General features: G+C 64.4%; 2 protein-coding genes across 4 annotated transcripts; one reads left to right on the plus strand and one right to left on the minus strand.

Moving 5' to 3' along the window:
- Positions 1-74: 74 nt before the first annotated feature.
- On the plus strand, positions 75-15,368 carry DNAI2 (dynein axonemal intermediate chain 2). Its single transcript, XM_080389447.1, is given in 28 exon segments — positions 75-1,119; positions 1,253-1,414; positions 1,536-1,657; positions 2,247-2,389; positions 3,030-3,143; positions 4,555-4,694; positions 4,897-5,019; positions 5,432-5,655; positions 5,938-6,073; positions 6,428-6,571; positions 6,746-6,970; positions 7,055-7,153; positions 9,216-9,314; positions 9,316-9,471; positions 10,966-11,076; positions 11,195-11,282; positions 11,367-11,503; positions 11,656-11,781; positions 11,858-12,040; positions 12,133-12,279; positions 12,381-12,503; positions 12,936-13,074; positions 13,141-13,291; positions 13,377-13,689; positions 13,787-14,036; positions 14,228-14,552; positions 14,638-14,737; positions 14,810-15,368. Coding segments are annotated over 28 exon segments (4,749 nt in total). The 5' UTR covers positions 75-936; the 3' UTR covers positions 15,296-15,368.
- A 1,558-nt stretch (positions 15,369-16,926) lies between these two features.
- Positions 16,927-24,757, minus strand: BTBD17 (BTB domain containing 17). 3 transcript variants are annotated; one of them, XM_080389225.1, is made up of 3 exons: positions 24,054-24,757; positions 18,469-18,745; positions 16,927-18,012 (listed from the first exon to the last, which is right to left on the minus strand). In XM_080389225.1, exons 1-3 carry the CDS (start codon positions 24,073-24,075, stop codon positions 16,932-16,934), a joined length of 1,380 nt encoding a protein of 459 aa, XP_080245351.1. In that variant the 5' UTR covers positions 24,076-24,757; the 3' UTR covers positions 16,927-16,931. The 3 variants fall into 3 exon arrangements, with proteins under 3 accessions (XP_080245351.1, XP_080245350.1, XP_080245349.1); XM_080389224.1 differs by lacking the exon at positions 24,054-24,757 and adding an exon at positions 20,002-24,037; XM_080389223.1 differs by lacking the exon at positions 24,054-24,757 and having other exon boundaries at positions 18,469-24,037.
- Between the last annotated feature and the right edge of the window lie 26 nt (positions 24,758-24,783).

The raw sequence follows: 24,783 nt of genomic DNA on the forward strand, positions 1-24,783 counted from the left end.
GCCGCGCTTCCCGGCCACCCCGGCACAGGTTGCCCAGCCCACGCCAGCGTGCTGGCTCTGCCAGGCTGGGACTCTTTATGAGTGGCTTTTAAATGGGTTTGAACCCCGTGGCTGCAGCTTGGACTGGTTTTGGTGGTGGCGTGGAGCGGCTGGAGGCATTTCAGGTGTGGCAGTGCTGGGAGCAGGGTGGGATGCAGGTGGGTTTTGGGGCCTGTGGTGCCAAGGGAGGGCTGGCTGGGGCTGGAAGGCAACAGCAGGGCCAAAGGGTGCTGGGAGCCACATGTGCTGGTGCCGCTTTCCCAGCTGCTCTCGCATCGGTGCGGGTGACACGAGTGAGCAGGAACGGTGCTGTCTCCAGTGCCAGCCTGTGGGCTGCCAGTGGCCCTGGGCACGGAGCTGGACCCCGCGGGACGCAGGCCTGTGTGGCGGTGGCTGTGTGCCGCAGCCCTGCAGGGCAACTCGTGCCGGCTGCGGGGACATGGTGGCTCCTGCTGCCCTCCTGGCGCGGGGCTGGCGGTGATGGGAGGGTGGCCCCGCCATGGGGTGGGACAAATGGGGCCACGGCCCAGCCTCCGCGCCCCGGGATGGCGCCCAGCCTGGCTTCCACCCCTCCTCAGTCGGGGCGTGGGCTGGAGCCGGCGGCAGAGCCCCCCCCCCCGGTACGCTGTGCTAATTGCCCCCCTCGTTAGCCGGGCGTTGCCCTCCCAACATGGCGGCAAGGGGCGGTCGTCACGTGATGCCCCGCCGTGCCCTCCCCAACATGGCGGCTGGCGTCACGTGATCCGCGGCGTCGCCAGGCAACGGCGGACGCGGCCTGGCCCGCGGCTCCCCGGAGGCCCGGCCCGGGAGCCGTGCGGGGTGTCCCGCCGCGGCCTTTCGGGGTCCCCTCGGTGCTGGGGGCTGAGGAGGCCCCCGCCACCCCCTGGCAGGGCCACCATGGAGATCATGTACGTGTACACGCGGAAGCGCAGCGAGTTCGGCCGGCCCTGCAGCTTCTCTGACCGGCCGGCCAAGGTGAGCGTGGACATCCCACCCGACCCCAGCATGGCCGGCGCCTTCATCCTGAGGAACCCCGTGGACAGCTCCGTCCAGCACACCAGCGACATGTCGGAGCACGAGGTGAGGGCTGCCGGCCACCCCCAGCCTCCCGGGCACCCACTCTGCGGGGCAGCACCCTACGAAGGGGAAAAAGTGTGTTTTGTGTCTCTTTGGCTGAGAGTCCAGCTCTGCTTTCCCCGTGCCCCCCCCCAAGGTCAACACCGAGCGAGTGGAGGTGGAATCCCGTGGCATCAACCACGTCGAGGGTGGCTGGCCCAAAGACATCAACCCGCAGGAGGTGGAACAAACTATCCGCTTCAGGAAGAGAGTGGAGAGAGATGAGAACTACATCAATGCCATCACACACCTCGGCACCGTAAGGCCCTGTCTGTCCCCCCTGCTCCCGTCCCGCTGCTGGAGCCCCCTGCCCACCCGCTGCCGTTCCCCTGCCTAGGCAGCTCCCCAAGGCGCGGCCTCTGCCTGTGCTTTCCCCACAGCTGATGGAGCACTGCGTCAAGCAGAACAACGCCATCGACATCTACGAGGAGTACTTTGGAGAGGAGGAGATGGCAGAGGTGGAAGACGAGCCCCCCTCCGCAAAAACCATTAATGTCATCAGGTAGCACAACTGGCTGGGCTCACCAGGCTCTCCAAATCCACAGCGAGCTACTGCATATTAAACTGCCTTTGGAGACAAAGGAGGTGGAAAACCCAGTAGCTTTAGGACAGTGCCAGATCAGTTTATGGATGAAGAGACCTGCTGCAGCCCCCTGCTCCATAACTCCGTTTGTTCCTCCCCTCCCTGCCCCCTGCCCTGCCCAGGTGCTTTGGAGATAGGTTCCATGGTCCAGGGACAGACAGCTCTAAGCATCTTCTAACAGTGCTTTAGACAGGATATTATTTTTCTTTTTTTTTTGGTGCCTCAAAGATTATTTTCAAATGTCAGGGGCTGTTAGGTCATTTCTAGAAGTCAGATCCAGTAACATAATTGGATTCTTAGAAATGTATAACTGGAAAGACTTTATTAAATCGTCAACTCTTTCCCCCCGCCCAACCCCCAAGAGAATCATTTCCTGCACTCAATGCTCAAGGGCTGCAGCTTGTTTTAATTGCGATTCCCGCAGTTTCCTTTGGAAGACAGTCATCCCAGGGCGTGACAAAGCTGTTAGCAAACTAATACCCTTCTTTGATGTCCTGTTATCAAAAAGGGATCCAAACATAACCAAGAGGACGGCCACGCATCTCTCTTGGCACCCTGACACATGCAAGAAACTGGCAGTGGCTTATTCCAGCCTGGAGTTCCAGCAAAACATGAAAGACATGAATTTTGACTCGTACATCTGGGACCTTGGTAAGGGGAAGGGAAAACTCACCAGTCAGTAATGCTGCTTCTGCGGAAGCCCTTTGTGTCTTCAAAGAGTGTAATGAAGCCTCACAGCACTCCGGAAGGGGTGAACAGGGGTTCGGTTTCTGCTTTGCCCACAGATCAATGCAGAGAAGGGGAGAAATGGGACCTGAAAGCTGGCTAACAGGTGGAAAAAAACCCACCAAAATCCCATTACCTGACTTCATGAGCTAGCACGCCTGTGACCACAACAGGCAGCTGAGCCACACTCCTCTTATGTGGTTCCTGTCTTTGTCTGGATCACTCATGCTTGATTAAGAAAGAGGCAGCACAAGCCCAGGCTGAGAATTGCCCTGTTCTCTCAAAGGCTCTCTCAGACCCCTTGAATTTTGGAGTGAAAAATGCAAAGAAGAGGGGTTGGGGTACCAGGGGTCTGTCCCTGGGCTGGCAGGCAAGGACAGGTCGGCTCCCTTCCCTGGCTAAGGTATGGCATCCCGGTGCCATGGCCACCTCATCCAGCACCGGCGTGGCAGGGAGCCAGGCATGGAGAAGCGGGGTGCGGTATTGGGAGGCTGTTTTAGAGGTGGGGGTGCTCACCCTTCAGACTGTCTTTGCACTTTGCTCTTTACTCATCCCTTCTTGGCAGAAAACTCCAACAAGCCAGAGCTCGTTCTCAAGCCGTCATCCCCTCTCGTGAGCCTGGAATACAACCCCAAAGACTCGCACGTCCTGGTGGGAGGATGCTACAATGGGCAGATGGGTAAGGAAGATAGATGAGGCGTGAGGCCGTGCTGACGAGGGTGCTGACGAGGGCCTGGCTTCATTTTAATTCGGCAACAGCCTGGTTCCAGCACTGCTATGCTCACAAAGAACATAGTATCATTAGTGCTGTATCTGGGATCACCCCGAGCACAGCCTGAAGCCCTGGGGCTTTGCGTGTGGAGGGCAGACATGGGCTCACCTGAGCAGGTACCTGGGGGAGGGAGGATACCGTGCCTGGGAGCCCTTTGCAGGCACTTGGGGTAGTGAGGCGGCTGCAGCCACGGCGAGAGCCCGGCAGAGATTGCTGGATCAGACAGCTGAGCAGTGCATGTACTGTGCTCCCGCCTCACCCACGGCCCTGTATCTTTGCATGGCAAAAGCCCAGGAGAGTTGCTGTTGTTTCATGCACTGAATCGTTCTTGTGTTATTGTTTCAAGTGCTTGGAAAAGGGCATCTCTTTGCCAGCTTCATTTATGGCTCTGTTATTTACTTGGCCACACAAGCCCTTTGATTTAATTGCACTCATTTTGATGTTTTCCTTGCCATTTGCAGCAGCAATCAGATCTGACAGGGCATGCATTATGGGGCTGTTACTGCATGCTCCGCAGGTGGTGGAGGGGAGGGATCTCACCCCGTCCTTCGCAGAGCTTCCAGGCACATGGCGCAGGCCCAGCACAGCACGCTCTATCACATCCAGTTGCCTAATTAGAAGCGAGCAAGAGGGAGCACATGCAGCCCAGTGCCACTGCAGCCCAGCTGCCTAACCTTTGTTGAACCATGCCCAGTCCTGCACCATTGCTTGCCCTCTGCCATGTGTCAGAGGCAGAGAGAGGGAAGGATGGCAGCTGCTGTCTGCAGGGACCTGCCTTGGTTAGCCAGCACCCTTCGGGCACGCAGGAGGGGAGCACAGGCAGGGTCAGGTCACACAGGCTAGTTTTTAGCAGTGTTGCATATAAGAGCTGCTGTTTGGAATTGACGGGGGCTGGGGGCTGCCTAGACCGTGTTTGGTCCTGCTGCAAACCCTTGTGCAGAGCAGGGGGAGCCGGGGGGGGGGGGGGGGGTGTTTATTGCCTCTGGGGATTGTAGTGCATCTGCCACAGAGAGCTGATTGCTGAAGAAATGCTGTGGCTATTCAGTATGTTACCACTGTCCAGCTTGGTGTTTGCAGAAGGTGCAAATTGCATTACCACTCAAGAGTGGGTATCCCTGCAAGTGATCACAGCAGCAGGCTCCCAGCCCACAGGGCACATGTATGGTTCTTCTGGGGCCGGGAAGTGCAGGGGGAGCAGCCAGAGAGGTTTACTCCCCATTCTGGCTTGGGCTGTGGGGCAGCATCTCCTCGGGAAGTGCGTGGCAAGCAAAGGAGTTGGGCAAGGGAGCAGATATTAACAGCTCCTTTTCCTTCCTAGCTTACTGGGACACTAGGAAGGGGGGGCTGCCCATGGAGGTGTCCACCGTGGAGGTCAGCCACAGGGACCCCGTGTACAGAGCCATCTGGTTGCAGTCCAAAACGGGCACAGAGTGCTTCTCAGCTTCCACCGACGGGCAGGTAAAGACGGGAAGGGGCAGAGAAGGATGCCAGGCACTCACACAGGGACTACGCTGGCAGGCACTGACAGCCCAAAAGAACTTCCCCTGCCTGCACTGCCTCTCACCAGCCACCGCAGCAGGAGAACCAGGCCCCCAGGCTGTTGGCGCGGGCTGGCACAGAGCAGACCCCGCAGTCCCCTCCCTCTGCTTGTCCCCTGCAGGTCCTGTGGTGGGACATCCGTAAGCTGTCCGAGCCCACTGATACGGTGATCTTGGACATCACCCGGAAAGGGCTTCTGGAGAATGCTCTGGGTGCCGTCACGCTGGAGTTCGAGCCCACCATGGTGAGCCTCCCTGCACTCACAGCCAGTACCCTGACCTGGGCAGGAGTGTGAGCCAAGCCGAACCGAGCCGGGCGGGCAGTGCCTGGTCACCCCCACAGGCAGGGTGCCAGGGGCACGGCACAAGTGTCTGATGCCCAGAGTGACCCAGAGCACTGTGCTGCAGCTTGCAGCGTGTTCTCACCCATCTTTAAGAATAAGGAGTTGATGCGCTCCCAGAGTACAGCGTCTCGCTGTCATTTCGGTCTCTAAATGCCCCAGCTCACAGCAGGTCCCAGGGCTCAGTCCCTGCCAGGTGCTGGCTGCAGCAGGCTCCCCTCTGTGCAGACAGCAACGCCCCTTGCTGCCCCACTGTCCCCTGCACCGCAGGGTCCCCAGCATGCTGACGGCTGCTCTCTCCTGCTCCCACCCTCAGCCCACCAAGTTCATGGTGGGCACAGAGCAGGGCATCGTCATCGCCTGCAACCGCAAAGCAAAGACACCCTCTGAAAAAATCACCAGTACCTACAGTGGCCACCATGGACCTGTCTACGCGCTGGCCAGGAACCCTTTCTACCCCAAAGTCTTCCTGACTGTCGGCGACTGGACTGCTCGAATCTGGTCGGAGGAGGCCAAGGAATCGTCAATTATGTCAACCAAGTAGGTGTTGGTGTGGTTTTGCCCTGGGGAAAAAAAAAATATTTTTTTTTTTGTGGAAGAGCATGTTCAGGGCAGGTGACCAGCAGGGTCTGCTCGGCTCAGGTCAGGCAGGAGGTGGTAGGATGGTCACCAAGGCAGAGCAGTGCCAGCGGGGCTGAGGGCACTGGAACAGAGGGTGCACAGGCCTGGGCTATTGGCTGAAGGTGCTGTGCAGGCAACAGCCACGGGGCCAGGGGGATGGAGGCCATGAGCCCATCCCCGCTGTGTCGTGTCTGCTGGCAGGTACCACCTCTCCTACCTGACAGATGGGTGCTGGAGCACTGTGAAACCAGCCGTCTTCTTCACCACCAGATCGGACGGGACCCTGGACGCCTGGGACTTCCTCTTCAAGCAGAACGACCCCTCCCTCAGCCTGAAGGTTGGGTGCCCAGCAGCTTTGGGTTCCTCACACTGGGAGGGGAGCGGCGCTGCCCCCAGCCAGCCCCAGCAGCAGGGTGCTTGGCAGATCTGCCACCCTGCCCTGCACGGAGCAGCAGAGCCAGGGGATGGAGTCCCATCCTGCCTGCACAGAGCTCAGGATGAGCTCCATCAAGCAGCAGCTGTCTGCTCTGCCCAGAGCTGTGCCTGGAGCCCAGGTGCCCAAAACTTGGCGCGTAGGCTCCTGGTATTGGCAACCACGTAGATTTGCCTCTGCCACTCATCCTGCCTGACTTCCCCTGCGGGACATCACGTCAGGGCTAAGTGCCACCCCCTGCCTGTCCTCCCTGCCCAGGTCTGCGACGAGCCCCTCTCCAGCCTGCGTCTGCAGGACAACGGCTGCATCATTGGCTGTGGCTCGAAGCTGGGCACCGTCAGCCTGCTGGAAATCTCCGGGCTCTGCACCCTCCAGAGGAACGAGAAGACCCTGGCTGCCGCTGTACGTGTGCTCTGAGCCATGAGCCACTGTGCCAGGTCACGGCAAAGTCCTCAGCGCTGCTGGCCCCGTGCACAGCAGCTCTGCCAGCGAGCCCTGTGCTGTCCCCATACAGAGCATGCTGTCCCGTAGGGTCCCCTGCTCAATCTGCACCCCTCATCCCCCACTCTGCCCTAGATGTTTGAGCGGGAGACGAAGCGGGAGAAGATCCTGGAGGCCCGGCACCGGGAAATGCGGCTGAAGGAGCGCGCCAGGTCGGAGGGGCAGGAGGCAGAGGTGGAGGAGAGGCTGGTGGAGAGTCCCCAGGAGGTGCTTGACCGTACCCGCAGGGAGTTCTTTGAGGTCATCGAAGCGGAGCTGCAGAGGAGGGTGCGGACAGAGACCCAACACCTGTGTGGTGAGGTACCGGGGATGGGATGAACCGGCAACAGCAGGAGGGATGCCCTGCTGTGGGGCAGGGGACTGGGGTCAGCCTCTGCCTTTTAGGTTAAAGACCACATGGGAGAGGAGGCGGCTCTGCAGGGGGAGGAGAGCCAGCTGCCCAAGGACAAGGAAGAGGAGGAGGAGGAGAAGGATGCCGCCAAGGTCGGTGCACTCCAGCTTCACATTCCTTTCCCCCCCCTTGCTAGGGCTGCTGCTTCATGGCTCATGTGGGGATGAGGCTGCTCCCTGAGCCAGGCAGAGCTCGGAGGGTCTCTGCCACTGCGGGGTGGCGAGCAGAGGGTCTTGCCCAGCTCCCTGACCCCACCCTGCTCCCTCTGCAGGAACCGTAGCCAAAGCAGGACGAGTGGGTCGTACAGTAACCCTCGCATTGCTCACAGATGCTCACTGGCCCTTTGCCCTCTTGATGTTTTTTTCTTCGGGGTGAATAAACAGGAGCTTTCCACGTCACGTTTCCTGTTTTGTCATGGCAGGGTTCAGCGGAGGGTGGGAAAGTCATGTCCTCTTGCTCTTCATCTCCCCTCCTCAGGCCAGGCATGGATCAAAGCTGGCTGCTGACCACAGCAGAGCACCCATGGCAGCAGAGTGTCCCTCAGTGTGTCCCCAGCCTGAGGACCAGGGCAGAACAGGACAGCTGGTGGCAGCAGTGACATCCCAATGCAGCACCCTGTCCCTTCCTAGCTGGAGAGTGATGCTGAGCAAAGCCCTGTGCCCCAGCCCTCTGATATCCCTGCGAGAGCAGCTGGCAGAGCCTGGGCCGGGGTTATCAATGCTGGGTAAACACAGCCTGGCCGGGATCGCCGGGCAGCCCCCCTGCCTGCTTGCCTGGCCATCAATTATTAACAAGCCACCGGCTGTGCTTGCCCCACGGCACAGCTGTCAGCAGAGACATGGGGCCATCGTGCAGGCGGTGTCCTGTGTACCGGGGGTGAGCCCTCCTGGCTCTGCTCAGGGGATGGGCAGTGGGTGTGAGCTGCTGAAGCCATCCTGCGTGTGCGAGCCGGCTGCGCGGCAGAGCTGCCGGGTGTGCAGCGGCACGGCCGGGTCTGAGTCCTGTCCTGGCAGCACGGACAGGGAGGAGAGGGAGTGCCACCCACTGCTGTGGGACTGGGGGGACAGGGCCAGCGGTCCCCCCCACCCCGAGCTGAGCCCGGCTCCCAGGCTGGGGAGCGCTGCCCGAGGGGAAGGTTCCTCCCAGCCGTGGGAAGGGAGCAGGCCACCAGACCTGCAGCTCAGCCAAGCTCCTCATTAGGGTCCAGCCCTAACTGTACCAGTGACAAGAGGTGGAAAGGCATTTCCCCAAGCCACGCACTGTTCCCATCTGTCTCACGGCACTCCAACCGTGCCACAGGGACGTGGGTGCAGCCAGGAGAGGGCACAGAGCGTGGCTGAAGCCACTGTGTCACCAGGAGCACAAGCCACGCCGCCAGCGCTGCGTACGGCTCGACATCTCCAGGGGCTCGGGGCAGAGGAGTGGGATGGGGAGCTGCAGCCTCTGCGGTGCCACCCAGCCCAGGCCAGGGGGGCACCCGTGAGGCCAGGCCCGCAGCTGCCCCGGGAGGGCAGAGGGTCTCAGCCCCCAGCTTGGGGCTCTGCCAGCGCCTGAGAAAGGGAAGAGGGGACAGCCAGGCTGGGCTGGGGGTGCTCTGCCGAGCCTGCCCCTGGGCAGTGGGGACACTTAGAGGACAGAGCGGGGTCAGCACACCCCACGCACCCTGCACCGGGACCCTCCACTCATGGGCCTCCCTCGGCCCCTGCTCCCCAGCAAGGACCAGCAGCTGGCAGTGCCTCTGGGCCGGTGGCAGGTGGCACGCTGTCCCCAAGGGGACCAGAACCGCTACCAAGGACAGTGGGAGCACCGGGATCCAGGGCACCCCACGGTTGCACCCCGCAGGGCTGGGACATGGCAGGGGTTGGGGGACATGCAGGAGGCAGTGGCTGGCGTGGCTTGCTTGTCTTGCCGCCCCACGGAACAGCCCGTCCCCACCGCGCCTTGACACCGTGGGGCTGGTTTGGTAGCTGCTGTTGGGGGACACTGGGGAGTTCATGTGCACAGGGACATAGCAACAGCCCCCCGCTCCCACTGTGCCACCGTGGGCTCACCCATCCCCGAGCCACGCCAGCAAGGGGCCGGGTGCCAGCAGGAGGGCACGCTGCCCAGCTGCCCCTTTAAGGCTTGTCCCAGCGGTGTTTGCTTTCCTTCCAGGAAAATGAACATCTAATTGCAGCTCCTGGTATAGGGGGGTCCCGGGGGCTGCGTCAACACTGCGCCACTGAAGCCTCAGCTGCCGGACCCTGCCGTGATGGTTCGCATACAGGTCCGTGTCCCCATCCCCCTGTCCCTGTCTCCACCACCACATGTTCATCCCAAATTCTCACAGGTGGCTCTTCGCATCCGTCCGATGAACACTGCCGAGCTGGTGGAGGGGGCCAGGCCCATTGCCCACCGCGTGGATGAGCAGGTACGGCCGCGGGAGGGGCACCTCTGGGTTCATCGGGCACTGCCTTCCCCCCCAATGCCTATCCCACGCAGTCAGCAGGGATGGGTACCCCAGTGCAGGATGTGACCCTTGGTGCACTGCATGCCCTGGGACATGCTTGGTGGCACCCAGTGCTGTGTGTGGTGCCCGCATGTGCCAGGCACAGGCCGGGGGAGCACCCTGCAGCCTCGCAGCCACAGCAGGAGACCCTACAATAACAAAGCAATGGGGTGGGAAACTCTGGGGGGTCTGGGTCAGGAGCCCCCCTTCCTGCTGTACTGTGGGACCTCAGTGCTGCCTGTCCCCAATCCTGAGTGGAGGGGGGCGCATGCCAGGGCAGGGGGAGTTGGAAGTCGGGCAGCAGGGAGGGAGCAGCTTGCCTTACAGGAAAGGTCAAAATCTGCATTGCAATGGGAGACAGCAGGGATGCTGGAAGCAGGGGACCTTGCAAGGGGCCGTTCCACGCAGGGACAGGGACACACAGGGTCTCCATGGGGTGTCAGCATCCCCAGCCACCTCACAGTGCTGGGGCAGTGGGCACCTTGGCGTGCCACTCTCACAGAGGCGCCTTTGTGCCGCCGTGCCCAGGTGGGTGCAGTGGGGCAGCCGGCCTGGCAGGTCCCCTGGCATCGCACACAGAGCTGGCTTTGAGCCCCAGCCTGGAGACAATGGGACGATTCAGGAGCACAAAGGGCTCTGCACCACCACCAGCAGCACCGGCACCTCCCACAGATGTCAACCCCAGCACCTGGGGGGGGTGGGGTGTGCACACGGGGTCCCACGAGGGCTCAGACCCACTGAGGGGAGAACACATCCCAGTACCCCCCCCATGCCAGGATGCCCCCCTTGGCTCTGACCCCACTGGCTTTGCTGTGGGTGATGTGGGGTACCCAGACAGGAGCATGGGGGAAAGATGCAGCTCCTGGCAAGTCATTCCCCCATGGGACACCTGGGCAATGCCCAGGCAGGGTGCTCGGTCCCCACCAGCTCCTGGGGCTGGCAGCAGTGAGCGATTCCATTACCCAGCACCAGGGTGTTGACCCCTGGGCTCTGAAACCCCAGCCCCATTCGGGTCCCTCCAGGGCTCTGGGAACCCAGTCACCGGTGGGGTGATGTGCTCTCCCGTGGGACCCCTCGCCCACCGACTGGGATGGAGCTGCTCGGGATGGAGCTGCTCAGCAGACATGGGCGGTCCCCTTTGCCGGGACACGCTGGTGTCAGGGCTGGGGAGAGCATCCTGGTGTGTGCAGGTCCTGGGGATCTGTGCTCACAGTGCCACCAGCCCGTGGGGCTCCCAGCACCCTCATTACATCTCAGGGCCCAACCAGGTGCTAATTAACACTGTTAATAGCAGTGTAATGCCCAGTGTGTGCTGTGCCTCCACAGGAGGCTGGAGGTGACCCCAGAGTAGAGGAGTGGTGGGTGCCCCAGGCTGGTGCGTGCCCCCCAGCCAGCCCCGCTCAAGTCCCCCAACAGGTTGTGGTGCTGCGAGACCCTATGGAAGACCCCGATGACATCCTGCGAGCCAGCCGCTCCCGGGAGAAATCCTACATCTTCGATGTGGCCTTTGACTCCACGGCCACCCAGGTGGGTCCCTTGGGGCATGGGAGGATGTGGGGCTGGGGGAGGCAGGCTGGGCACCCAGGGAAGCAGTTGGAGATGGGGGGCAGCAGGATGCACCCTCGTCCCTCTCACCCTCCCACAGGAGACCGTGTACCATGCCACCACCCGGAGCCTCATCACGGTTGTCGTCTCTGGCTATAATGCCACTGTGTTCACCTACGGCCCCACTGGTGAGGGGTGCAGGGTTGGGGAGCAGGCCAGCCCCTTGGCCGTGGGGGTCCTGGCCCCAGCTGAGCCCCCCTCCTCTCCTCCAGGCTGCGGGAAAACCTACACCATGCTGGGCACTGATGGCGAGCCTGGCATCTGCGCCCGCACCCTGGGTGACCTCTTCCAGGCCATCCAGGACGCCAGCAGTGATGTGGAGTGCGAGGTCTCCATGTCCTACCTCGAGGTGTGGCAGGGGCACGCAGGGACATCTCCTTCCCTGGGGAGGGCAGGGGAAAAGTGGCACATGGTCCCAGCCTTTGTGCCCAATGTGGGATGCTGTGTCCCCACGGGTCCCCACGCTGGCAGGGATGTGCCGAGCTCCTTCCCCCTGCCCAGATCTACAATGAGATGATCCGGGACCTGCTGAACCCATCGCTGGGCTGCCTGCAGCTGCGGGAGGATGCTGGCGGCACCGTCCGGGTGGCTGGCATCACCGAGGTCTCTGCCACCAATGCTGACGAGGTGAGCAAGCAGGCACTTAGGGGGCACGGTGGGGTCCAGTGAGCCCCCCCTGCCCAGTGCTGCCTGTCTGCCCCAGGTCATGCAGCTGCTGGCACGGGGGAACAGGCAGCGGATGCAGGAGCCCACGGCCGCCAACCGCACCTCATCACGCTCCCATGCGGTGCTGCAGGTCACTGTGCGCCGGCGGCGTCGGGGCAGGGGGCTGCGCCACGGCCGCCTCTTCCTGATCGACCTGGCAGGCTCCGAGCGGGCGGCACAGGTACGGCACCCACCTGGGGGGCTGCAGGGCTGGGGAGACCTCCAGCCCTTCTTTTGCCAGGTTTTCCCCCTCTGCCTTCCCCTCCTGCCCAGACACAGAACCACGGGCAGAGGATGAAGGAAGGAGCCCACATCAACCGCTCACTGCTGGCCCTGGGCAACTGCATCAAGGCCCTGAGCCACCGGGCGAGCACCAGATACATCAACTACCGTGACAGCAAGCTGACCCGCCTGCTCAAGGTGCGGCCGGGGGTCCCAGCTCCCCACAGCAGGGTTCAAGCTGGGAGGGAGCCCAGGCTGTCCCTGTCCCGGACCCTCTCAGCCATGCTCTCTGTGGCCAGGACTCTCTGGGGGGCAACAGCCACACAGTAATGATCGCCCACATCAGCCCAGCCAGCACCGCCTTTGAGGAGTCCCGCAGCACCCTCGCCTACGCCCAACGTGCCAAGAGCATCCGCAGCACGGTAGGGCAGGCACAGGCACCCTCCTGCCCCGGGAGCCAGCCCTCCGCTGGCCCCCTCTCCAAGCAGCCTTGGCCTTGCTGCCCCGTGACGGGGAGGGTTGAGGAGTTCATCCCTGTGCTGCTCCACGGGTGCCCAGAGTGGGGGAACTGCTCAGGGCACGGCTCTGCTGACTGTGAGATGCTCAGGACTTGCCCCATAGCCATGCACTGCTTGGGGACCCTATGGGGACAGCCACGCTCTGCCTGGGGACCTCGCTTGGGGATCCTGGTCTGGGATGTACTTGGGGACCTGCTCCACCAGCTCTGTCCTGCTTGGGGACCCTCTTTGAGGATCTTTGGGGAGCTGCTCCATCAGCCACGCCCTGCTTAGGGGATCCTGTTTGGGGCTGGGCTGTGCCAGGGCCATGGGACATTCACATTCGCCCCTTCCCAGGTGAGGCACAACCTACCTGGCGTCTCGTACAGCGTCATGGCTGACCTGCACAGGGGGATCCAGTGCCGCAAGGGCCAGGGAGATGCCAAGCCGGGGCAGCCAGGGCAGGGCAAGCACCAGGATATCCCCTACATCCAGGGTATGGCACAGCCCCCCACCCTCCCCCAGCCACCCAGGGCTCGGTGGTGATGCCCTCTGCCTCCAGCCCAGGTTCGGCTGTGTGGTGACCGCCCCAAGCTGGGCTGTGTGCGAGAAGATCTGCTTGGGACCTGCCGGGATCAGGCAGCCCTGCGTGACCTCCTCCTCCGGCTGGAGGGCACCGCGCTGCGTGCCCAGCACCTCCTCACCCTCGCCGGGTACGTAAGTGCGAAGCCCCCCTGGGGTTGGGGTCCCCCAGTGCGCCGGGCTAGGGGTGAGACCACCTCCTCCTCTCCACACCAGGACACGGCAGGACCAGCAGTGGAGCAAGGAGGAGCAGGGGGAGCCGAACGGCCCTGGCGACAGCGAGGGGGACTCAGACGCAGGGGATGAGCAATTGGATGTGCCAGAGCCACCCGGAGTGGCTGTTGCCCACAAAAGCATAGCGACTCTGCTGGAGGAACAGGGCGGGCTCCAGAAGCCGGAGGTTTGGGACCCCTGTCCCCACCGCCAGCAGCTGAAACCCCAGCCCCAGAACGCTGAGTTTTACAAGTCTCAGCCCAGCAGCATGGGGCCCCCAGCAGCACTGGGGGTTCATGGATGCTCGTGGGCTGAGGTGTGGGTCAGGGGTAAGGGGCTCTGGCAGGGATGCTGATGCCACGGCAGGGATGCTGGCTGTGGCTAGGGGCGGTGACCCCACTTTACGCCCGCAGGCAGAGCTGGTGCAGCACTTCTGGCAGAGGCAGCAGGGCACACAGAGGCTGGAGGAGGCCCGGCGGCACCGGCGCAGCTGGGAGGAGCAGCGGGAGGTGCTGGAGCTGGAGCTGGAGCGGACAGAGTCATGTTCCCACACGCTGCTCAAGGGTGGCCCCCGGCACCTGCCAGCCACCACCATGCGACACTTCGACTGGCACCAGGCCCTCTGCGCCTGCATCATCCAGCAGCAGCAGCAACTCATCACCGGTGTGTCCCGTGACTTCTGCCATGACAAAGGGGACTCTTGCATGTGGTCACACTAGGAGTCCTGCAGTGTCAGAGGTTATTGCAATGGGACGTGTCACAATGCAAAGTCCTCCCAGTGTCGTGACACAGCCACGACACTGCCACCTGAGCCCGGCATGGTGTTGACGCCCACCACCCTGCCCTCTCGCTAGCAGACCACCGCCTGCCGGTGCCGCAGCCACTGGAGGAGCTGTATGAGACCTACCTGCGGGAGCTGGCAGAGGGCCCTGGGGAGACTGGCACCCTCAAGGTAGGGCAGGGCACCCCCACCCTTCCAGCCCATGCAGGGCCCTCACCCCCTGTCCCTGCCCAGGGCACGTCCCTGCCCAAGATCCCACAGGTGGCCGGCACGGAGGGCCTGCCAGCCTCGGACTGGGACAGCGTGTGGGCACAGAGCTGTGAGCACCCCGCACCACCACAGCAGGGGCCCCGCTGTGACACCCTCCCACCCCTGCGCCCCACAGGGGACAGGTACAGGTGGGCATCCCCCGCTCCCCATGTGCATGGGGCTGCATGTGCCCCACAGCCTGGTGGCAGAGGGTCAGGGGTGTCTCCTCTCCAGCAGCACTCCAGCCCCCATGGTCAAGACCCCGCAGGCACAGCACCTGGGGAGCACAGCAGTGCCCACCCCAACTTCCAGACGGGGAATGGTGCTCCAGGAGGTGAGCGCAGCCATGCCTATGGCATCAAAGCTCTAAGGTGGGGACACTTATGGGTGCTGTGTGTCCCGGCAGCACACGCCACGGGCCAGCCTGGCCAGCCTGAGGACCCGGCACGACTCCTTCCCGGGTAGCAGGACCGGTGTGGCGATGCGCAGGGGTGAGCCAAGCGGCCAGCGGGGCTGCGTGGGTGGCCATGCCCCACTGACAGTGCCACCATGCCACAGAGTGCCCGGAGATGTCAAGCAGCATCAGGAGCATCGCGGCCAAGGCTACCCAGCACTGGGCCCACATCCTGGAGAGCGCCCACTCAGGATGGCCACCCGAGCAGGGTGGCCGCGGGCTGTGGCACGCCAGCAGCGAGGACAGCCTGGTGGGGACAGCCACCCGCTCCCTGGGAGCCTGGTTGTGGGTGTGCAAGAAGGGTGGCAGGGAGCCAGGGAAGAGGGAGGAATTGATGGATGCCAAAAGGACATCAAAGCGGTCACTGTCCTTCGAGGTCACCAGCCACGATGTAGGTGCAGGTATGGAGGGGCCGTGCCCCCGGCAAGGCGGCGCTGACTCGAGCCAGGAGGCAGTGGGGCTCCACGAGAGCGAAGCCAGCAGCAATGCCATGCCCTGAGGAGGAGGGCAGGGTGGGAAGGCCACCCCCAGCTCCCTTTGGCACCCCTTTGCCTGCCATTGGGGTGTCAGCACCCTATGGCATGCGCCCCCCCTGCACAGTGCGGGCCCTCCCCAAAGCAACGTGCCCGTGGACCCTCTCTCCGGCAGCCAGCAGCCCCCAGGGGCTCCCTGCCACCATCCCCCATGCTGCAGGCAGGGGCACAGGCACCCAGCACCCAGGGAGCCCCCAAAGCACTGCCCAGAGCAAAGCCCCCCACAGGCAGCTGCCAGGTGAGCCCCTGGCTGGGAACAGGGTGTGGGGGGCCATCACCCCACTCTGGCCTCAGCCCAGCACCTGGGGCTGCTGCTGAAGTGCCCCTTCTACAAGTGCTGGGGTCCCACCGCTGCCACTCCAGCTCCCCACCACCCCCAGGAAGGGCCAGCGCCCGCAGCTCGGCTGCATCACCAGGAACAGTGCCAGGGCCTCCAGCAAGGGCAGATGGAGTCACCGGCACTGAGCGCCCTGCCAGAGAGGGGCTGGACCCCGTGCCAAGCCAGCGGGCTGAGCACCAATCCTGCCAGCCCAAGCACGGTGCCGCACACCCCGTGCCAAGGGCTGCCCACGGCACCCTGTGCCCATGCAGCCCCCCAGTGCCAACCCTGCTGGGGGCGAGAGGCAGGGAGCCAGCTCCCCCCAAGCCAAACCCACCTGAAGGCAGGGACCCACGATGCAGAGAGGGACACAGCCACGCTGGGCGGTGACCCCAGCCGGAGCCCCGCAGCTGCTCTGGGAAGGGCCCCTGTGGGTGCTGGGCACCCAGGGGATGCAGCCATCCACCCAGCATCGCCAGGTACCGATGGGGCTAACCTGAGTGCAGGGTGTCTGGACACACATTTGTCCTTCCAAGGGTTTACATTAAAAGGACAGAAACACGCTGAGCCGGGGAGTGGTGTGACTGCTGTGCACAGCCCAGCGCGCCCCTGCCCGTCCCCGGGGCAGTGAACCCCCCAAAACCACCCCTGCATGCCCCATGCTCATTTTCTGCTTTTATTAGGAAGGGGGTGAGGGTGCTCGGGCAGGGATGGGCCAGCTGTCAGCCGTGAGTGGGGACAGTGCCCCAAGCATCCTCTGTTGGGGACGCAGCCAGATCCCGCCCCTGCCGAGCCCCAGGGTGCTGCTGCTGGGGTAACCAGCACCACGACCTCGCTGCCTGGCACACAGGGGGACCCCCGTGCTGCAGGGGTGGCATCACAGGATGGATGGGCTTGTCCCTTTCCCCATCCTCTTGCCCACTGGGGTATGTGAGCCCAGGGTGTGCTTGCAGCCATGGGCTGCACGTTTCGCCTCTTGCACCACCCACACAGGGCTGGGGGATTCCCAGCGTCCCCCACCCCCAGCTCGCCGCAGGCACCCAGGGACGGCGATGGGGACGGCACGTGGCAGGGGGACAGTTGGGAAGGGGTGGGAAGTGGGCAGCTCAGCCCTGGGGCCCCCCGGCATGGGGACCTCCATCTACCTACGAGCAGGAGGACCAAGCGTGAGCCCCCCTGCGGGGCTGGGGCCAGTCCAGTGACGGGGCCCAGCTCTGCCTCTTTACTTCTTCACCTTGATGAGGGAGTGGTAGACAGGTTTGATGATGATGTGGAGGTGCAGGGAGTTGTCGATGAGGTACTCAGAGGTGCGCTTCTGCAGGTCGGCGTGGGCGAGGAAGTCAGCCACCTCGTCCGAGCTCTGGTGGAAGCTGTAGGCGTGCTTCACCAGGACACGGCCCTGCTGCCGCACACCCACCAGCACCGTCTTCTGGAAGCTGACGCCGGCAAAGTCGGGGCTGCTCATGGCCGGGGTGATGACAAGCCGGGGGCGACCATCCTCGATGCGCACTGGCTGGACGGCACCCGAGACTGAGTCCGAGTAGACGGGGCGCAGGCTGACGGGCAGCCAGCGTGGTGAGAAGAGGACATTCCAGGTCACCCGTTTGCCGGCGTCGTGGCTGCTGGGACCCAGCTGGGTCTGGAAGCTGGTGCTGCGGTCATCCCGCGCCGGGTTGTTGATGACCCACTGGGAGCCCCAGCTGGGCGCGAGGTAGTTGCGGGGTAGGAACATGCTGCAGTTGACATCAAAATACTTGGCGAAATGGAGTGGGGAGGCAGCGTGGAACTGGAAAGCCTGGAAAAGCAGGTCCTGCACCGCACTGTAGTGCCGTGCCAGCACCGTCGACTGCGCCTGCAGCCGGAAGAGCTGGCTGGGGGCTATCATGGGGTAGCGGATGGCACGCAGCACCCGTTCGGCCACAAGACCCTCAGGCTGCCGACGGCTCAGCCAGCTCTCCACGGCAGTGTAGAGCTCCAGCTCGCTGTGCAGCACCAAGTCGGAGCGCTCCAGCAGCAGCAGCAGCAGCTCCACGCTCACCGAGCCCCACTCGGCACTGCCCAGCACGGCCGAGAGGTTCCAGGCCAGGAACTGGAGGCAGCTCTCCTGCAGCGCCGCATCCCCGATGTGCACGGCGTAGTGGTACCAGCCCACCACATGGCCCTGGCTTGACTCGCTGGCCAGGTGGGTCTTCATGTAGTCAGCCACGCCGCGCTGCAGCCCCCACACCCGGTACTTGCTGGCCAGCTGGTGCATGGGGATGGCTTGGTGCAGCAGGATGGAGACTCCCCCGCAGTACAGGTACCTGGGGCGGAGTGCAGGGTTGTGATGTTGGTTGTCCCCCAATCCCCTTCTCAGCTCTGCCGCAGGCTCTGGCAGCGCAGTCCCCAAGGGACCATCCACCCTCTGGGGCTGCATCACTCCATGTGCCCCCATCCTCTGAGGTCCCCAGGGGAGCATCCTCCCTCCTTGGCCACATCCCTCCAGGCATCCCATCCTGTGGAGTCCCCAGGGAAGGATCATCCTCCTTCTTCAGTCACATCCCTCCAGGTATCCCCATCCTGTGGAGTCCCCAGGAGAGCATCCTCCCTCCTTGGCTGCATCCCTCCCGTGTCCATCCCATGGGGTCCCTGTGGTCCATAAGGGAACAGCTCCTCTCCTTGGCTGCATCCCTTTGGGCATCCCCATCCCGTGGGGTTCCCATGGTCCCCAGGGGACCTGCATCCCTCCTGATGTCCCCCACCATGGGGTTCCCATGTACCTGATAAACTTCTCAAAGAGCACAGCAGTCTCAGGCGGCTCATGCAGAGTGACAACGCTCTGGTTGTGCAGGAGGCTCTCAAAGACCTCGCTCTGGAGGCTGAGCAGCAGCTGGTGGGTGTGGAACACCTTGGCCTCATCGGAGGCAGCCGTGCGCACCCGCAACACTGAGTCGCTGCCATTGCCATTCTGCAGCAGCTCCTGCAGCCGCTGCAGCAGTGTCAGTGAGTGGTTGATGGTGGCTGCTGTGGCGTCGCCGCTAAGGTCAGCTTTCTGGGCTGTGGGGAGATGGGACCATCCCAGTGCGGCACCCCAGGAACCAGGCACGGCAGAGTGGGGACCGGGTGTGGGGCGATGTGTGGTTAACGGGAGGCTGGGGAAGCCTGGCTCTGTGCATCCCCCCTCTGCTCCCCCCAGTGCCAAAGGGCTGGCTGGTGCCAAGGGGGTGTGGGGAGGACGAGGGGACATGGGGACGTTTGCGTCCTTGGGAGCCAAAAAACTGCTGTTCTGCAGCAGAAGGGGTGAGACCACCATGTCCTAGGCTGGGACGTGCTGGGAAATGGCCCTGTACCGGGCAGCACTGGCTCACAGCCCAGTCTGCCAGTCCCAGTCCTGTCCCCACTGCAGGCAGAGTGAGCCCTGGACATTGCCCCCAAGCCCCTGTATCCCCAAACGACACTCAGAGCACGTGAGAGCCCATGGGTGTGGGGAGCCAGGCGCGCTCTGCCCCCTCATCCAGGGATGTGATCCCTGTGGTCGGAGCAGCCCGGGGACACTGGCTGCCCCAGCAGGCAGCTGCCATGCCGTGCCCGCGCCCGGTGCGATCCCTACTGCCTCACCGACACCGCGAACGGCTCCTCCTGCCCAGCCAAGTTTTGCTCCCCTCCATCAGCTGCATGTGCCAGAAGCCCAGCCTGCCCCCGGCATGGGCACACACCGGGGGTGACCGTCCCCCTTGCCTGTGTCCCTGCAGTGCTGGGCTCCCAGCAGGGGCTGGAGAGGGACCTGGGAATATGAGGGGGCTCTCCGTGCTCCTGCAGGCATGGGGAGCCTTCCTCCCTCTCCTCCACTCCCACCCCATCCCCGGAGCATCCTTCCTCCAGGGTGAATGTGGCCTCATCCCTCTCAAATCCCATCTTGCCAGCCGGCGAGCCGACGGATTTCCCTTCCCCACACCAGCGTAAGCCCGGCTGAGCAGGGAAGGGGAAGGGGGTCAGGAGCCCTTTGCCCCACGGTGCTGGACATCAGTGCCGACGGCAGCAAGGCTTCCCCAGCAGCAGCAAGAGCAGCCTGGCTCTCACCACCGGCACCTCCCGGGCACCGTGGGGCACAGCCGTGCGGCAGGGCACAGCCAGCAGCCACATCCATCCCTCCCCAGGCACCGCGACGGCTGCTGGAAAGCCGTGCTCAGCCTGCCACGGGCATCACCGGACACCCACACCGCAGCCCAGCACCGCCCCGGCACCCAGCCAGGGCAGCGGGACCCACGGCATGGGGGTCCCTCCGTGCCTCCCCCCACCACAGCCACCCTTACCGGCTTGCACGGTGAGGAGGAGGAGGAGGAAGGCAGTGGCGCAGCCCCAGCGCTGGGCGGGCCAGGCCCCCGCCAGCCTGGCCATGGCCTCGCAAGCGCATCTGCCGGGTCTCAGCGCGGGCGCACAGTGCCCGCCTGGCGCTTATGTAGGCCAGAGCCCTCCCAGCCCACGCCGCCACATCGATTGGTGGAAACTGGGACCGGCTGTTACCAAGGGAACCGCTTCCAGCCCCCGTCCATCCCACCCTGACCCCGGACCCCAGCCCTGCACCCCAGGGTGGTGTGACAGGGTGCCCCGGTGAGCCCCGGCACGCCATGGGGGCATCTCCATCTGCCGCCTGCTCCCGCTGCCGCCGGGCACCACTGTGCCGTGCCGCAGCCGTATGCCTGCTGGAGCCCCATGCATGGCCGCAGCCCTTTGTGTCACCAGGCTGCCAGGATGCAGCAGCGGGGTCTTTGCATTCAGGGCACAGCTCGATGTGGCCTCCCCACTCCCCCCAGCTCATGGGTATTCATGCCGGCAGCAGCCCATCACCATGGCATCCAGGCTGCCGGCAGGAACTGCCTGCCCTTTTCCCAGCCTTCGCAGCCAAGAGGCTGCCTGCCGGCCTCCGCTGGCAGCTCGCCTGCCCCAGCGCCTCTTAAGGGGCTTCACAATGGGGCCGAGGTGGCGTTTGCCCCCGCGGCAGCCCCGCTGCGATGCAGCTCAGGCATGGGGCTGGGAGTGGTGCTGGGTGCCCCCAGCCTGCTGCAGGAGGCGGCACCCCTCTGTGCGGGAGCACTGGCTGGCACAGCCCAAGCGAGGGGAGTGGGGAGTGTCTGCACCCCACTTTTGGCCGTGGCCCCAGCAGCATCAGGGGGTGGGGAGCCAGGACTGGAGACCCCCAGACAGGACACAACCAGGGGGACAGGCCCCACAGAGGCAACCCAGCTCACACAGCAGCCCCTTACCCACCCCCACCACCGGTGCTCCCCTTGAAGGCAGCGGGGGGCTGCTGTGCCGGGCAGGAGACCCCTGCCCTGTGGCTTGGTGCTCCTTGGGCAGGATCTGCCAGCACAGCGCTCAGCCCCAAGACAGCTGCACAAGGTCGCCTCAGGGCGCAGCAGGACCCCACGTGTCATGGGGGGCAGCACTTGGCCCCCCACTCCTGGGGACACCACCTGGGTGGTCCTGTGACCTTCAGTGTGTAGCAGTGCCAGAGCCGCACAGGGGGACATCATCGAGATTACCCAGTTATCGAGTATCTATCCAGGCAGATGAGATTAGCGCTGGTATTGCAGCTTTGTGGTCAGCTGCCGAGCGAGGTGACAGCACAATGTGGCTGATGCCCACTCGCACCCCACTCCTTCCCCGGGACCCACGGGGGGAAGCTGTGCCACGGCCGGCGCTGCCAGCACCAGCACCCTGCAGCAGGAAGGATGCTGTGCCGTGCCAAGCAGGACAAAGGCAGCCGTTGGTGCGTGCGGTGGGGTAGGATGGTGGTGGCCAGGGCCCTGTGCCAGGCAGGGGGGCTCCAGCTGAGTGGGGGCTGCTCAGCCCATCTGCCCCTTTGCATCAGCTCACCTGGCCCTGGCACGGTGCTGCCACCGTGGCCAGGAGTGCTTTTGTGCCAGCAAGGGCTTCTGAGGACAGGTTTGCATTGGGCTCACGTGGGAGCAGAGACGGGGACACGGGGACAAGGAGCCGCATCCCCAAGCCCACACCCCCATGGCCCAGGAGGGCGAGCAAGGGGCCCAGGCTTAGACAGGGTCTCCAGATGTTGGGCGTGGGCAGATGTGGCCACAGCTCCCAGAGGGCTAAGGATCACCCATCTGGCCCTGACCTGTGGGCGGAGGAGCTGGGGGACAAGCCACCCAGCCATCGCTGTGCCATGCTCCGGGGCTCCCCAGCCCCTCACAGGGACAGGCAGGCGGGCAGGCAGGCGCTGCCATGCCCAGCGTGGGGCCAGGGGAGCACCAGGAGCATGGCGCAAGCAGAGCACACAGCCCCGGCAGTGCGGAGAGGCACGGCCCAGCCGGGGGACGAGGGGCCCCGGCCACGGCACAGCCATTTCATGGCTCAGCGAGTCCACCAGTGCCTCATTTAACCACCTGCCTGCAAAACAACGGCCTGCCGGGATCGTGCGCCCGGTGAGCTGCCGGCACAGTGCCAGCCCAGGCTGTGCCCTACAGCCCAGGGACCCTCGTGTCCCCCACAGGGACATCAGCTGGCCACAGGGCAGGGTGGCACGGGCTGTAGGATGTAGGGGGTCACAGGGGACCAGGGGGCCAGTGCTGGGGGTCACCAGGGGACAGGGCATCCATCCCCTAGCCCTTGGCGAGGTGAGAGGGCAGCTGTGCTGGCCCCGGTAGCTGCAGCTGAGGTGGCGGAGGGCTGGCTCACCATAGTGGCCTGTGCCAGGCCCCTGCCAGCCCCAGGGCTGGGCGAGAGCATCGCTCCGGCGGGCTGGGGGCACCAGGGGGGTGGGAGTCAGGGGGCTAGGTGGCTGCAGGGACAGGCAGGGAACATCAGCCTTCCCACCCTTCCCTGTGCTCTTGGGGAAACTGAGGCATGGACAGGTTTTCCCTCCGGCCTGGGCCAGCAGCATGCCACCTGCACGCCGGGGCTGTGTCAGTGGTCACCCTGGCACACACAGAGCAGAGCCCTGCCTGGACAGGCACACAGATGCACACTCACGTGCACACTCACTCGTGCACACACACAGACCCACTCCCCTGAGACCCCAGAGGTGGCCACAGACCCTGGCTGCCAGCTTGCAGAGCCTGTGCCAGCCCCTCACCAGGCTTGGGCAGCCCTGCCTGCCCGCCCCCACCTCTGCCTGCCCCCAGCCTACCTTAGGGTGTGTGGCGAACCCCGACACTGGGGCTCCAGCACCCAAAGGAGGGGAGCTGGGGATCCAGGCACAGGCACGATGCCCCCCAGCTTGATGGCAAAAGCCTTTGGATATAATGGAGGGCCCAAGCTGTCCCCAAGTACCCAGACCACCATCCCTATTGCTCTGGGGTGGGGACAAGCTCTGTCATGGGTTGCTCAGGGCTGGCACAGCCTTGCCATCATCCCTGGTGATGGGTGACCCCATCCCAGCCCCCTGCGGGAGCACTGAGGCCCAGGGACGTCCTTCTGCCCCGCCAGCCCAGCCGCAGCTCTGCCCACTCCACTCTCCCTCCGCCCCACTTCCTTTGCGCCCGGGAGGCTGTGATGCTGCAGGTGCTGGAGAGGACGCGGCCACCGACTGCAACACGGCCATCGGCCATCGGCGGGGTCACAGCCACCGGAGGGGACACGGGCACCTGTGGCTCTCTGGACCCGGGGGAGGTGGCACCGCACGCCAGGCAGGTGGCAGGGGGGCCACCGAGGTGAGAGCTCATCTCCCGCAGGGGGTGGGGAGTGGGACCTCGGGCAGGGCGGGCAACCGCACCCAGACGCCCCCAAACGGGATCAGGGCTGGGAAAGGGTTAACGCGCTCCCACCGCAGCTGCAGCCGGTCGATGCCCCAGTTCCCGGCGGGACGTGAAGGGACTGGACTTGCCCCTGCTGATTAGCTAGATCTAATTTGCAGTTAATTGGCAACCTCCAGTGCATCTCCCTCCCCCCGCCCCCCTCCCCCCCGCTCCCACCCACTCGGGGCTCAGGATCCGTCCTTCCATCCCGGCCGGGCGCAGCGCCCAAAGCCCCCCGGGCTCCCAGGGTCAGGGCGGTGGGACCCCCCAGCGCGAGCGCTGCTGCGGGGGCAGATCCATCGCCGAGGCGCCCGGAACAGAAGCACCGGCTGCGGGAGATGAGCCCCCCCGGGTCGTGGAGTCGTCGAGGCTCTGCGATATCTGGGACGGGGGCAGTTTGGGGATCCCTGTGGGGACAGGGTTGGATCGGGGCCGGAGCGGTGCCCAGTAACGGGCTCAGGACGCCCCTGCACCAGGCACCCTGCCCCGGGCTCAGCACCCCCTCTACACCCCTCACCCTCCCCAGGCACTAGGACCCGGGGGTCGCGGTCCCCCTTGGGAGATGCTAATTTTTTTTGCGGGGAGGGGGCTTCTGACCAATCAGAACGCACCTCTCAGGCTTGGCCTTCCCATTCCTGGAGCGCGCCTCTCTTATTGGGTGATAGCTGATTCCTTCTAGCCAATAGAAACAGAGAGCTCCGGAGCGGAGTGGTGCCGCCCGCGTTTATGAATGGTCGGGCGCAGCGTGGGCCCGATCCGCGTACGGGCAGGGGTACGGGCAGGGGTACCGGCAGCGCCGCTGCCAGACTCCTCCAGCCTCGCTGCCTCGTGCCAGCCAGCCTGAGGAGGAGCTGGCAAAGGACCTGTCTGGCAGCCTGGAGATAGTCACCCCGCCTTGGCGCCGCAGGGACCCGCCTCCAGCACCTCTGGGTCCTCCCCGGCACCGCTGGGTCCCGGCGGGTGGCACCCAGGCCGGGCTGGGAGCCAGGGCCTCGCCCCACGGGCAGCCACCCAAGAACAGGGTGTTTTAATCCAGTTTTCTTCAAGGTGATAAACGGAGCCGGGGGTAAACAGAGCCAGGGGATAAACGAGTATCTATGGCAGCAGGGCCACCCTCCGCTACGGGGACCATCACCCCGGTGTCCCCATGGGAGCTGGATCCTGTGTCCCTCGTCTCGCAGCACCCGTGGGCAGCTGGCAACTCCAAAGCCTGCCATCACAGGCAGACATGGAGGCAGACCTGGGGCAACTGCGCCCATGGGAGCCAACACACCCCGAGCCCCCTGTGCCACATCCCGGCTGAGCCCTGGCCTGGGTGCCACCCTGACGCTCCCCATCTCC

Source organism: Falco punctatus (assembly GCF_963210335.1).
Source record: "Falco punctatus genome assembly, chromosome: 1".
NCBI classification, from domain to species: Eukaryota; Metazoa; Chordata; class Aves; order Falconiformes; family Falconidae; genus Falco; species Falco punctatus.

Coding starts and splice junctions, on each gene's coding strand:
- BTBD17 (XM_080389223.1), bottom strand. CDS start 19,001: ATGGTGGTCTCACCCCTTCTGCTGCAGAACAGCAGTTTTTTGGCTCCC. Junction 18,013..18,468: donor CTCTTTGAGAAGTTTATCAG/GTACATGGGAAC, acceptor ACTCCGCCCCAG/GTACCTGTACTGCGGGGGAG.